Genomic DNA, 13383 nt, shown 5'->3' on the forward strand with positions numbered 1-13383 from the left:
GCGCACGGGGCTTGTCCCAGGGCGCCCGGCTACGTGAGGGGCCAGGCCCACCCCCGGGTCTGAGAGCGGAGGCCGTGCCTGGACACCCCGCCCCCACCGCCCGGTCCAAGGCCGGACACCGGGCCCCGACTCCTGGGTCCCAGGGCAGAGGCCGGTCTGCACCCCTGGGTCCAAGGCAGGAGGCTGGGCCCCGACTCCTGGGTCCCAGGGCAGAGGCCGGGTCTGCACCCTGGTCTGAGGGTGGCGACAGGGCCCAGGTTCTCGGGCGGAGGAGAAGGACTCTGCGAGGCGTCCCTGGCGCGGCCCACTGTGGCTCCTGGCCCCGGGAAGAAGCGGGAGGGCGCGAAGCCCAGGCCTCCGCTGTGAAAGCTGTGAATGGGGCTCCCCCTCTCTCCTGCCCTCAGGCCCGGCCCTTGGGGGCTCACGGCCCACTCGTCCCCTCTGTCCTGGGACCGGCGCCCAGAGCCCAAGCCGGTCTAAGTTTGGAAGGGGAAGGAGGGGGCCGGCTGGGGGGAGAGCGGGTGTGGGGCACAGGGTGTCTCTGTCTCGGGCTGTCACACACACCTCTGCCCAGGGAAAGGGAGGGACAAAGGCCGCGAGTCAGAACAAAGACGGGAGAGACGCAGAGACGCTGGCCAGCCAGGGCGCGGGACAGCCGGGGAGGCAGGGGCCAGGGCCGCGGACGGGGCGGGGCACAGCACGCATGTGGGACAGACGGGGACGGGACGGGGGCCAGAGCCCCACCCTGAGACCCCAGGCTGCGGCAGAGAGGGAGGGTGGAGAGGGAGGCAGGGACAAAGTCACACAGGGACAGGGACACTGAAGACACGGGGAGAGGACGCAGGGGCGAGGGGAGCGGGCACAGCGCACGGGCTGGGGGAGAGCTCGCGGGGGCAGGAGGAGGCCCGAGGCCCGCGGACCCTCGGGCAGCCCCGTGAGGGCCAGGCCACGAGCCTGGGTGCTGCAGGCTCCTGGGGGTCCCCGGACCGGGCACCTGCCCAAGGCCCCCCCACGCCAGGCATCCCTGGGATGGAGCCCAGGGCCCCTGAGACCCCTGAGGAGGGGGACCGAGAGGTGAGAGGCGGACAGGGACTCAGGCGGGCGGAGGGGGTGCGAGGCGGCCAGGGGCGCCGGCGAGGCCCCACCCACAGGAGCCAGAGGGGCCTGGGCGGCGCGGCGTGAGGGTGACGCGGACTCGCGGGCCAAGCACAGCCCCACGGGGCCTGGGGGCTCCTGGGGGGCTCGCGCCGAGGGGACAGGCGGGGCTTCTGTGACAGAGACCCCCAGCACGGCCGGGGCACAGAGACAGGTGGCCTAGGCCGGTGAGTCACCGTGACTCATCCTCTCCTCCAGGGACAGTGACCCCTGTGCCCAGCACCCGGGCGCCTCCCTGGCGGGACCTGCACCCCCTACCCCGCTGCCCTGGGAGCTCCAGGCTGACCCTGTCCCCACCGTCCCCCGCAGGAGGACACAGCCACAGCCCTGCAGCGCCTGGTGGAGCTGACAGCCCCCCAGGTGACCCCGCTGCGCAGCCTGCGGGTCCAGTACCGCCTGCTCCGGAAGCTGGGCTCCGGCTCCTACGGCCGGGTGCTCCTGGCCCAGCCTCGCCGCGGGGGTGAGTGCACCGCGGCTGCCCGGCGCAGGGTCCTCGGGGCCGCCCAGAGAGGCTGAGGGGTGAGGCCGTGGCGCCACAGCGCTCGGGACAGCCAGGCCCTTCCCGGCGGGGGACACCTGTGCCGCGCGCAGGACCCTGAGGCCCCGCAAGGGCGGCGGCTGCGGAGGCCACACAGCGGCCCGGACGGCCTCTCCCGTCTCACACAGGCCCCGCGGTAGCCCTCAAGCTCCTGCGCCGCGACTCGGTCCCGAGAGCCACCTTCCTGCGAGAGTTCTGTGTGGGCCGCTGTGTGTCCTCGCACCCGGGCCTGCTGCGCACCCTGGGGCTCCCCCTGCAGACGCCCCGGCACTTCGCCTTCGCCCAGGAGTTCGCGCCCTGGGGGGACCTCAGCGGGCTGCTCCAGGAGAAGGTGAGGCCAGGCCAGCCGGGGGCTCACACAGGTCCACACGGACCCGGACCCACAGCCACGCCAGCCCTGACCCACGGTGGCGCCAGCTGGGCCACTGCAGCCTGCCGAGGGCCACCCGTGCCCCGCGCTGCTCCCCCACGCACATCCGTCCATCACCCCACTGCCAGCCTAGGGGCAAGGAGCCTTCAGGGGTGGCCGGGACCAGAGCCAGAGTGCCCGCAGTGGGACTGGGACTGTGTGTGGGTGGAGGGGTGCACGGTCTCAGGTGGCCTCAGAGGTGGGGCGGGCCAAGGGCGCCAAGGCGGAGCTGGAGGGCAGAGGTGGTGGGCTCCTCTGGACAGGGCCAAGGTCAGGCTTGAAGCCAGGATCAGGGGGCTGTTTTTAGGAAGCTGGTTTTGAGTTAGGGTCAAAGAGGAAGGAGGGAAGGAAGGGAGGAAGGAAGAAAGGGAGGAAGGAAGGAAGGGAGGAAGGAAGGAAGAAAGGGAGAGAGGAAGGGAGGGAGGGAGGGAGGAAGGAAGGAAGGAGGGAGGGAAGGAGGGAGGGAGAGAGAGAGGAGGGAGGGAGAAGGGAAAGAGGAAGGCAGGAGCCCCGTGGGAGCGTGGAGCTGGCGGGGTCCCTCAGCCTCGAGCAGGCGAGGGAGGCAGCAAGAGCCTGACCTCGTCTCCCCGCCAGGGCCTCCCGGAGCCTGCTGTGAAGCGCGTGGCGGCCCAGCTGGCCGGGGCCCTGGACTTCCTGCATGGCCGGGGGTTGGTGCACGCCGATGTGAAGCCGGACAACGTGCTGGTCTTCGACCCTGCCTGTGGCCGTGTGGCCCTGGGCGACCTGGGTCTGACCCGGCCCGAGGGCAGCCCGGCCTGTGCGCCCCCAGGCCCACTGCCCACCGCGCCGCCGGAGCTCTGCCTGCTGCTGCCACCTGCCACGCTGCCCCTGCGGCCGGCCGTGGACGCCTGGGGCCTGGGGGTGCTGCTGTTCTGTACTGCCACTGCCTGCTTCCCCTGGGACGTGCCGCTGGCCCCTGACCCCGAGTTCGAGGCCTTTGCCGGCTGGATGACCACCAGGCCCCAGCCTCCTCGGCCGCCTGCGCCCTGGGACCGGTTTGCACCCCCAGCACTGGCCCTGCTCCAGGGGCTCCTGGACCTGGACCCTGACACCAGGAGTCCCCCGTTGGCTGTGCTGGACGTGCTGGGAGAAGACTGGGGCTTGGAGGCCAGCGCAGAGGACCCTGGGGGCTCAGGGAGCAGGGCCTTCGAGGACGGGGAGGAAGGGGACCTGGGGGAGTCGAGCTTGGAGGAGGGGACAGACGAGGACGAGGCAGAAGGCAGAGGCGGCGGGAAAGTGGGGACAGATGGCGGCTCTCCCTGGCCAGGTGACTGAGACAGGTGGTCGAGGCCTGGGCCAAACGCCCCTCCCCCAGCCCATGGCCACCTGGAAGGAAAGACAGCTGTTTCCGGAGGACGGAGGGGGGCACAGCACCTCCCCGTAATGAAGGCCAGGCTTCAGCGTGGGATGCCCCAACCTGGGGTCCAGGCAGGGCCTCCTCCCTCCACCCTTGCTGCTCCCTCTGTCTGGCGTGTCCTCCTGAGGAAGGCGCTGACCCTGGGCATGCGTCTCTACTGCAGGGCAACGTCCAGCACTCACCGAGCCTTCTGGCGGCTCGCTCCTTCCTCTAGGGCCTCGGGCGGCTCCCTCCGTCCGCAGCACACTTGGCTTCAGGACCTGTCTTGGTCTCTCCCCCGTCGCGGGGCTTCTGGTGACGGCGTGGGAGTCGCCCACCGGCTGGACCGCAGCACGCATGTGCTCCCGCATCCTTTACCAGGCACCGTCCGCAGCCCCGCACCTCCACTCACAGCAGCGCTGTCTCCTTGTGTGGCTGCAGGGAGCGAGCGGCCGGCCTCAGCCACGCCGGGTCCCCGCCTTGGCTGGGAGCCTGTGTAGCCCGTCTGGGGCTCCTGACTCTCCAGCCTCCTGTCCGTGTTCCGGGCTGGCTTGGTCTCATTCACTTACACACCGTCCCGGGCGCTGCTCCAGGCCCCGCGCCTGCCTCTCTGGGGGGCCCCTAATCCGGACAGCCACCACCCGCGGCTCCAGCTCCCACTCCTGTCTGTGCCTCAGGGCACGAGGGCTGTACCTGGTGCCTCGTATCACACCTGCAGCACAGGACCGGGGCTGGATCCACCCAGGGAGGGTGGGCGCTGGAGGCTGTCCCTCCCTGGAGCTCACCCTTTCCTGATTGAGAAATGAGTCCATGTGGGCGTGGTGGTGCACCCCAGTCACCCCAGCACTCTGGGAGACTGAGGCAGGAGGGTCACAAGTTCAAGTCCCGTCTAGGCAACTGTGCAAGACCCTGTCTCAAAATAAAAAATGCACAAACAAGGGGGGGGGTGCCACTCAGGGAGAAGGCCCTGGGCTCTGCCCTCAGTACCACAGGAATAAAGGAACAACTAAACAAATCAGTGTGAGTTCCCTGAGCGCCACACAGCATCCTGGACGCTGGACAGGCCCGTGACGGGACAGGGGCCCGGGTGGGGGCAGGAGCAGGGCTGTGCCCGGTGAGTCCGCCACCCCCGACCGTGCGAGATGCAGGGAGCGGGGCAGCAACTGCTGCACAGACCGACGAGGCACCAAGCAAGCGGCTCGTTTGACACCAGTGACTGCGTCCCCTGAGACCCCGCAGTCAGGGCGGGGAGCAGCTGCCCAGGACGGGGCGAAGCCCTCAGTCCAGTTGTCCAGCACCTGCTCCCCGCGGTGAGGTCATCGCACCGCATGGCTCTGGAATCCGTTGCCTCACCCTCGCCCCGCAGACACGGGCCTGCACCCCAGGCACCCCATCCCCACGCCCGCATCTCAGCAGTCAAGGGGCCCGGCTGCACCAGGGCCAAGTGGGGTCAAGGGACACTCAAGCCACCAGGCTTGGGCCCGGGCTGCTTGCCTGGCACGTCCTCCAGGATAGAGACAGAGAGGTGAGCTGGGCTCTGCAGCCACCAGGCCAGGGCGCGGGGGAGGCCGGGCCTGGACATCCCCACTGCCCGGGTCTGGGGGAGACTGGGCCTCCTGGGTGGGGCATTTGTCCAACCACCTCCAGTTCTAGGACCCAACGCACGGTGTCGCCCTGGCCCCAGTGGGGCACTAAGGGCGGGGCCAGGGGTGGGGCCTCGCGACCCCCAGATGGGACGGGCCTTGCGCTGGGCAGCGCTGTTGGCATAGGCCCCGAGCGCTGGGCACCGGGCACTGCAGGCTGCGGACGGGACGGGTGCGCCTCAAGGAGGTGAGCTGGAGCTCCAGCCCAGGCTGGAATGAGGGCAAGGTCGGAAGCTGGGCCCACGGCACACAGCCAGCGGCCTGGCCCAGGTCCGCAAGGGGCATGGGCTGCACCGTTAGCCTAAGGAGGCGGCCCTGGGCTCGGGTCCCCTGAGTTCTGCGAGGACCAGGACCGGGGTGGGCTGGGGGCTCAGGCATCAGGGTCTGGAGGGGGACGGGGCCTGATGGGCTTGGGTCCCCGGCGTCAGGACAGAGCACATCCTGATGACAGCCTCTAAGAAGTGGGGAGACCAGTGTCCCTGTGGGGTGAGGCCAGTGCGGAGGTCACAAACGTCCCTGCCCCCCTTCCTCCTGCCACCTGATGGCCCGAGGGTGAAAGATGAACCACATCACTTGAGACACCCCCACCTTGTTTCCAAAGCAAACAGACTTGGGCCTGGGGGTGGACACGCAGCCTCTGTCTCCTAAGAGCAAACAGGTGCTCAAGGCCCCAGGGGCGAGGTGGGGCTGGCCAAAGGGGACGTGGGGTCCCGCGCTGTCCAGCTGGGCACAGGCGCAGAGGGCCCCCAAGCCTAAGGCTTGAGGTAACCAATTTGAAGAACAGGCCCCCTTCCTCAGACCTGGGGTCTGGGCCCGGCCTCCCCCTGGGCCTTGGCCTGGTGCTGCAGAGCCCCGCTCACCTCTCTGTCTCCGTCCTGGCAGAAATGCCAGGCAAGCAGCCCGAGCCCGGGCCAGCAAAGGTGGTGGCCTCTGAGGACAGCGCGGAGGAGAGCCTGGGCGGCCTCACGCCCCAGGAGCTGCAGCAGGGCCAGGCGGCAGCACTGGCGCTGGAGGACAGGATGGCGCTGAGCCTGCAGACCCTGGTGCACGCCGAGGTGGAGCAGCTCTACGAGGAGGTTCGGCCTCTGGGCCGGGGCCGCTTCGGCCGCGTCGTGCTGGTCACTCACCGTCAGAAAGGTGCCGGATGGGGACAGGAGGGGTGCGGCAGGGGTGGGCTGAGGCCCAGGGACACCAGGCTTGGACGTCCTATAGAACGGGATCAAGCCTTACCCGCACCCCTTGTAAGCCGTGAGGTTGGGGAGCCCCTTTAGCCTCTCTGAGCCCCAAGGCTCAGCTTCCTCCTTTGAAAAGATGAGTAATGGTTCCTTCCCCCCGCCCAATACCAGGGATTTAAACCAATCGACATCCCCAGGCCTTTTTAAATTTTTTGAGAATGTCTCCTTAAAATCCTTAAGTGCCCAGGCTGGGCTCAAACTTCGGATCCTCCTGTCTCAGCCTCTGAGAGTGCTGGGATAAAAGGCATGTGTCACAGCTAAGATGAGCAACGACGCCTCCTTGAAAGAACTGTTCTTTTGTTGTTGTTTTGAGACAGGGTCTCGCTGTATAGTTTAGGCTGATCTTGAACTCACTACGTAGCCCAGGCTGGCCTCGAACTCATGGTGATCCTCCTGCCTCAGCCTCCCGAGTGCTGGGATGACAGGTGTGCACCATTATGCCCAGCTAAGAACTGTTCATTTCTGATCGTACAGTGACACCCCCTCAGGCTCCCAGAGCGCCTGAAACTGTTGTTTCCCTATGCGTTCACACCTGGGGTGAAGTTTAACTCATAAAGTAGATAGTCTGAGCGGTCATGCAGGCAGACTGTTGTCCACAAGCCTCACCCGGCTGCTTCCACGGAGGCCCTGTCTCAAGGCCCGGTGGTGCTGCAGCCTGCGATATGGCTGTCAGGAGCAGCTCACAGTCCAGGGAGCATGGGGGTGGGCAGGAGAGTGGTGCGGGCCATGGTGACAGAAACCCAAGGCGTGGTGGGCGTGGAAAACGCAGCGCTGCCCCTGCAGGGGTGGATGGGACGGCTGGCGGGTGTTGGAGGAGGCGGGCTTGGTCACACGCAGCCCCACGGTGGGTGAGGCCGGGGCTGGGCGGTGGCTGGTGCCTCAGACCTGGAAGAGAGGGGTGCCTGCCTTCCAGCCTTTGCACCCTGGGACCGGCTACCTGTTATCTCTTCCTGATTCTCTCATTCGCGGGTTTTGTGTCACAAGGAGTCACTGAGGGCCTGGAGGTGCTCCGTCTGGCTTCCATCTACCCGAGACACGGGAAAGCAGGGGGGGCCCCGAAATCAGGAGCAGGCTGGGGAGGCAGGGGCAGGGGCGGGAGGGCATGTTGGGAAGACTGCGCAGCCCGAAGAACCAGTCCTGGTGACCACAGGGGAGGACAGCTGGCCCGAGTGACCCCCGCCCCCTGCGCACCCCCACCCCGGTCCCTGTTGCTCCCAGGCACGTCCCTGGCGCTGAAGCAGCTCCCAAAGACGTCCACATCCCTGCGCAGCTTCCTGTACGAGTTCTGCGTGGGCCTCTCGCTGGGCCCCCACCCGGCCATCGTGGCGGCCTTCGGCATCGGCATCGAGTCTGCCGACTCCTACAGCTTCCTGACGGAGCCTGTTCTGCACGGGGACCTCATTGCCTTCATCCAGCCCAAGGTGGGTAGCAGCTGAGCATCACGTCGGGAGCCTGATCGGGCCTCCTGGGGGCACCGGAACGACCCGGCCTGGGCGTCACATCCAAAGGGCTGGGCCTTTCCAGGCCATTCCCTGCCAGGGTGGCCGGGGCTGCAGACTGGTCAGGCCCTTTAGGGCTCACCGACTTCACAGAGCTAACACAAGATCCTCCCGAGAGGCACCAGCCCTCAGGCCGTCACACGGGGCTGAAGGGTTCGCAGGCTCCCACCGGGCCCCATCTGGCTCACGGCCTCAGCAGGGCAGCCCAGGCCTCACTAGTCACACTAGGCTTTCCCAGGCTCACAGGCCTTGTGCTCACAGTGGACCTCCCAGGGCACTGGGCTCGCAGGGCCTCAGGGGTTCATCCCAGGCCTCACAGAGCTCACAGGCCTCCCAGGCTCACGCTAAGCCTCCCAGGCTCATGCTAGGCCTCAGTAGGCCTCATGGGCTCACACTAGACCTTACTAGGGCCTCACACTGGGCCTCACTGGTCACACCAGCCTCACAGGCGCCCCCAGGCCTCAGAGGGTCACAGGTCACGAGGCCTCGTAAGCTCACACCAGATCTCACAGGGCCCACGCTTTTGGAGTCTTGCAGCCTGCTCAGGTCTCCCAGGCCTGCCTCGGGGGCTGCGAGGCCCAGGGCTGTCTCCCCAGCAGCAGGTGGGCAGTGACCCCGCTGTCCCGTCCCCACAGGTGGGGCTCACACAACCCGCCGCGCAGCGCTGCGCGGCACAGCTGGCCTCAGCCCTGGAGCACATCCACGCCCACGGCCTGGTGTACCGGGACCTCAAGCCAGAGAATGTGCTGGTGTGCGACCCCGCCTGCCAGCGCTTCAAGTTGGCCGACTTCGGCCACACACGGCCCCGCGGGACCCTGCTGCGCCTGGCCGGGCCGCCCATCCCTTACACGGCCCCTGAGCTGTGTGCCCCGCCGCCGCTGCCGGAGGGGCTCCCCATCCAGCCGGCCCTGGATGCGTGGGCCCTGGGCGTCCTGCTCTTCTGCCTGCTCACTGGCTACTTCCCCTGGGACCAGCCGCTGGAGGACGCTGACCCCTTCTACGAGGACTTCCTAGTGTGGCGGGCCTCGGGTCAGGCCCAGGACCGGCCACAGCCCTGGTTCGGCCTGGCACCCGCGGCAGATGCCCTGCTGTGGGGGCTGCTGGACCCTCACCCGCGAAGGAGGAGCCCCGTGGGCGCTGTCCAGGACTACCTGGGTCAGCCCTGGCGACAGCGGGACGGGGAGGCCTCGGAGCTGGCAGCGGGGGCGGGGGAGGGCGGGCAGTGAGGCCTGCAGGCTCGGGGACCCAGGGGCCCTCTCTGTCTCCGGGGACCCCCTTCCCGCTGCCACGTGCGGGCCTCTGTCACAGGGACATCTTGTGTCCTCCCATCACGGGCCCCTCCTCCCTGGGGGGGCCATCGCCACCCCACGGGGCTGTCCCTGCCCTCAGCCGTCCCTTCCTCCCGCCCCTGAATTCGGCACTGGCCAGGGCCTGTGGTCCGCACTCCATCCGCCCTGTGCCCCTTTCCTCCCTGCGGCTGGCAGTCTCCGTCTGCCTCGTTCCTGGGTTACTTCGGGAGCTCGCAGAGCGCTGGGGGCCGGCCTGCTCGCAGTGGACCCCAGCGATGCCCGTGAACGAGTGAGCCCACAAGGAAGACTCGGACTGGCTCCCACCAGCGCCCCTCCCCCCCATGCCCTCCCTCCCCCGCCTCCTGTCCTCTCTGCGGGTCCCCGCCCTGCCCTGTGCTGTGTCCACGGGGCGGTGCCTCTGTGATGCGCCTCATCTCCGCTCACCCCACTGCTCTCTGCAAATAAATCCACCTGGCACTCAGGCCAAGCGAGGCCGCGTCTCTTTGCCGGCATCGTCCCGCAGCTCCTGCGTCGGGTCCGTGACTGGCAAGCTCTGAGTGGGAACGGGTGGGCTGCTTATTCCCAAGAACCCGTTTTCCTTTACCACGCCAAGGGTTATGTGGTACCACTTTAGAGGCAAATGCCATCCTGGGAGATGCTGTCGAGGACCTGGGCATGGTGCACACACTTGTCATCCCAGCACCCTGGAGGCTGAGGCAGGAAGACTGCAAACGCAAGCCCAACCTGGGCAACTTAGCAACTTTGTGAGACCCCTACTCAAAATGAAAAATAACAAGGGACTGAGGATGTAGCTCAGTGCAAGTGAAGGCCTTGGGTTCAGTCTCCAGCCCTGGGGGGAAAAGGCGCTGTCGAAGTCTGCACACACTCACACATACACTCCCACACACACACTTGCAAACACACACATACTCACAGCTCGAGTGTCTCCTACAGAGGTGGGAACATGGTTTCTGTATCTCACAGCTCTGTGAGTGCTCGAGCCTGGGTGTGTGTGTGTGTGCGCCCATGCACAGGCGCTGAGGAAGGTCAGGCAGGCGCCCTCCCGCCTCCCTGGCTCCTGGCCGCAGCCGTGTTTGCAAACACGCTCTTCCTCTCCTCGCCCTGCTTGGCCAAGGGCCCAAGCAAGGCTACAACTCCAGCTGGATCGGGTGTCATCCTCTGGGCCCGGTACACCCCCACACCCTGCTGTGGCCATGAGGGGTTGCCTGGTCGCATGGCGGCCATCTGCCCATGGGGAGCAGCCCCAAGCACCCTCCAACTATAGATACAAGCTTGGGAAGTAGAGACCTGCACACCTGGCCTGGGCAGCTGGAGACCCTGTGGAGCTGGGGTTGCTGGGGCAGTGCGGGGAGCACCCTGTCCTCAAGCTGAAGTAGCCTGGCAGTCAGGCCACGATGCAGACTGCTGGCGCGGGTGCCGCTGCACAGCGGGTGGCACAGGGCAGGGTCAGAGGGGAGGTGCGTGCGGTAATTGGTGGTGGCAGCTGGGGATTAGCTGGAAGGTGATGATGACCCAGCAGAACCCAGGTGGCCGGGGAGGACGGGAGTGTCGCAGGGGCCGGGGTGGGTGCCACACTCGTTAAGCCACCCTCGATGCTAATTGTTAGATCCTTAACACCCTGTGCAGTGGTGGCACCTGTTGGGAGACCTGTCTGAGGCCACCCAGCAGCCAGATTCACACCCAGGACTCTCTGTCCCCGGCCTGGCCAACAGGAAGAGAGGCCAGGCCGGGCTGGGGTGTGAGGAGTGTGCGTGTGTGCGCACATGTGTTAGAGTGTGGAGGAGTGGCGGGCAATGCACGTGTACACACAGGTGAGGGTGTGAGCAGGTGTGTGGGCTGAAGCAGGCGTGTTCGAGTGTGCGGTGAGCGGGTGAGCCCTTGTCTGTGCTGTGAGGCGGTGCTGCACCCTCCCAGGAGGAGAGGGAAGGAGATCCAGCCCTGCTGACCTTAGACCTTGCAGAACGAGCACGCGTGGACAAGGCGTGAAGAGTTGGCTCTTGAACACTGCTTGTGGGACACAGGGTGGAGGAGAGCCAGGTGCGGGGGCACACGCCTATCATCCCACCAGTGGCAGGCTCAGGCAGGAGGATCACGAGCTCTTGCCCAGCCTGCACAACTTAGTGACTTAGTGAGGTCCTGTCTCAAAGAAAAGGTTGGGGGTGGGTGAAAGCCCTGGGTTCCATCCCCAGTACCATAAAAATTAAAAGGAATGTTAGAGACTGAGGGTGGGGCAGCCCCTGAGGGCAGGAATTGCGGTGGGCTCTTGGAGCTGGACTGCACATGCTCACTAGCTGTCTGCCCGGCCCCCTCACTCTGCGTGCGCCTGAACCGTGAACGCAGCTGAAATCCGCTTCTCTCCTGCAGCCACAGTGCGTGAGGCCGAGGCAGCTACTGTTCTGGGCTGGGTGCAAGCTGGCGGCTCAGCTGTCCTGTGGACCGGGGCCAGGCCAGGCGGGGTGGGGGAAGCTGGCCACCCGCCCTGGCCGCGGGCCCCGGGGCCAGATGTTCGAGCTTAGCTGCCCAGCCCCACAGGATAGAGTGACCGGGTAATTAAGCACCCGCTTGCTCAGGGCTGGCAGAAGGTGGTGGGGGTGGAGGCACCAGGGCCCAGAATGCCCACGGTTCCCCAGCTTAGGCTTGCAGAGGGGTCAAGAGCCGAACCCCATGCTGGGCTCTGGTACATTTGGGGGTGACATGGAGGCAGGTTTCACCCACTCCCATCCGGCGATGGCAAAGGAGTTATTCTCCAAGTCGGGGTTCTACCACGTGCCAGCCCTGCGCCCCGGGCAGGAAGGGGCAGGTGGCAGTGGCCTCCCCTGCGTTTTCCCAAGGCACCAGTCAGCAGTTATTTAAGTCCCAGGCTTAACGAGCTGAGGGGGAGAGGACTCTGCCTGCACCCTGCCCCTTGGCGTCAGGACCCCTGGGCACGGTCCCCCCAGCAAGTAACTGGACCCTGCTGGCCTTTGCCTAGCGGGTGGCAGGGGCGCCAGCTCCATCACCTTCGGCGACCTCTGAGCCAGCCCTGGGCCGCGGGCAGGACGGGGAGCCACGTGTCTGGCCTGAGGCTGTGGGGCTAGGTGGGAGGGGGCATCCTTCCCCATGCCAGCCCCCTATTCACCCACCGCAAGCTGAGGCCTGGACCTGGGAGGGATGCCATGCTCCCCCAGAGGGGCAGCTGCGGACCCCAGGGCAGGGTCAGCGCAGGGGCTTTTCCTCCTGTCATCCTGGTGGAGTCCAGCCGTGCTGGGTGGCCGCCGCAAGGATCGGCCCTCTCTGAGCCCGGGGCCAGGCATCGAAGTTCCTCCTCGCAGGCTGTGGTAAGGACTCGGTGGAGCGGCGCCAGGAGGTGAGGCTGGGCTCGCTGGGTCCTGGGTGTACAGGACGGTACCGCGTGCCAGGCCCCGTTCTCACGGCACAGGCCCCGCAAGCCCAACGCTCCCAGGAGCCCAGGGCCGTGGCTGTCCCATCTCACACAGGAGGACAGAAAAGGGGGGAGGGGCAGACTCCCTGGGAGGCAGGCCACACCAGCCCGAGCCCAGGCTGTGTGCCAGCAGGTACGATGACGCCATCTTTAGATGGAGGCCTGGGTGCCACCATGGATCTGCCACACAAACCCCAAGGACCCTGGCAGTGACCAGTCCTGTTCGCATGTGGGACATCATGTGACGTCGTGAGCCCGAGGAGCCAGGCCTCGCCCGGCACTCTCCAGGAGGGCAGCTGTGGATCGGTCACCACAAGCTCCTGAGACCTGGCTACTGCTCTCCCTGAGATGGGGGAGTCACATGAGAAGGCTCCACGTGCCTCCTCTGCTGAGCTGCAGACCACCTCCATCTTCAGGGATGTGACAGTAAGGTGACACCATGCACGCTAAGTCTCCCCACAGCGGACACACAGCACCTGAGATCACGGCCTCTGTGGTGCTAAGCAGACACATCCATCCCAAGATGCTGCTGGCCGTGCACTCGGTGCCACTTCTGTGCCCCAGGCTGGTGCACACCACGAGCAAGCGGAGCTACCTGCCTGGACAGGCAGCACCATCCTCAGGCCCACCATCAGGATCTCCTCCAGCACAGCTATCATTTCACTATCATCACCTTCATCACCATCCGCATCATCACCACCATCACCACCATGACCACCACCACCACCATCACCATCACCACCACCATCACCACCACCACCATCATCACCACCATCACCACCACCATCACCACCATCACTACCACCATCACCACCA

General features: G+C 66.6%; 2 protein-coding genes across 3 annotated transcripts; both read left to right on the forward strand.

Moving 5' to 3' along the window:
- The first annotated feature begins 586 nt into the window (after positions 1–586).
- Sbk3 (SH3 domain binding kinase family, member 3) lies at positions 587–4341 on the forward strand. Its single transcript, XM_005413308.1, has 4 exons — positions 587–1074; positions 1465–1615; positions 1822–2024; positions 2697–4341. Exons 1-4 carry the CDS (start codon positions 1030–1032, stop codon positions 3396–3398), a joined length of 1101 nt encoding a protein of 366 aa, XP_005413365.1. The 5' UTR covers positions 587–1029; the 3' UTR covers positions 3399–4341.
- Positions 4342–5214: 873 nt separating this feature from the next.
- Positions 5215–9607, forward strand: Sbk2 (SH3 domain binding kinase family, member 2). Of its 2 annotated transcripts, none has more exons than XM_005413309.1 (4): positions 5215–5289; positions 5985–6239; positions 7556–7758; positions 8472–9607. In XM_005413309.1, exons 2-4 carry the CDS (start codon positions 5987–5989, stop codon positions 9060–9062), a joined length of 1047 nt encoding a protein of 348 aa, XP_005413366.1. In that variant the 5' UTR covers positions 5215–5289; positions 5985–5986; the 3' UTR covers positions 9063–9607. The 2 variants fall into 2 exon arrangements, with proteins under 2 accessions (XP_005413366.1, XP_005413367.1); XM_005413310.2 differs by lacking the exon at positions 5215–5289 and adding an exon at positions 5723–5866.
- Positions 9608–13383: the final 3776 nt, after the last annotated feature.

The sequence above is a fragment of the Chinchilla lanigera genome, unplaced genomic scaffold (genome assembly GCF_000276665.1).
Source record: "Chinchilla lanigera isolate Chin_1 unplaced genomic scaffold, ChiLan1.0 scaffold00166, whole genome shotgun sequence".
Classification (NCBI taxonomy): domain Eukaryota; kingdom Metazoa; phylum Chordata; class Mammalia; order Rodentia; family Chinchillidae; genus Chinchilla; species Chinchilla lanigera.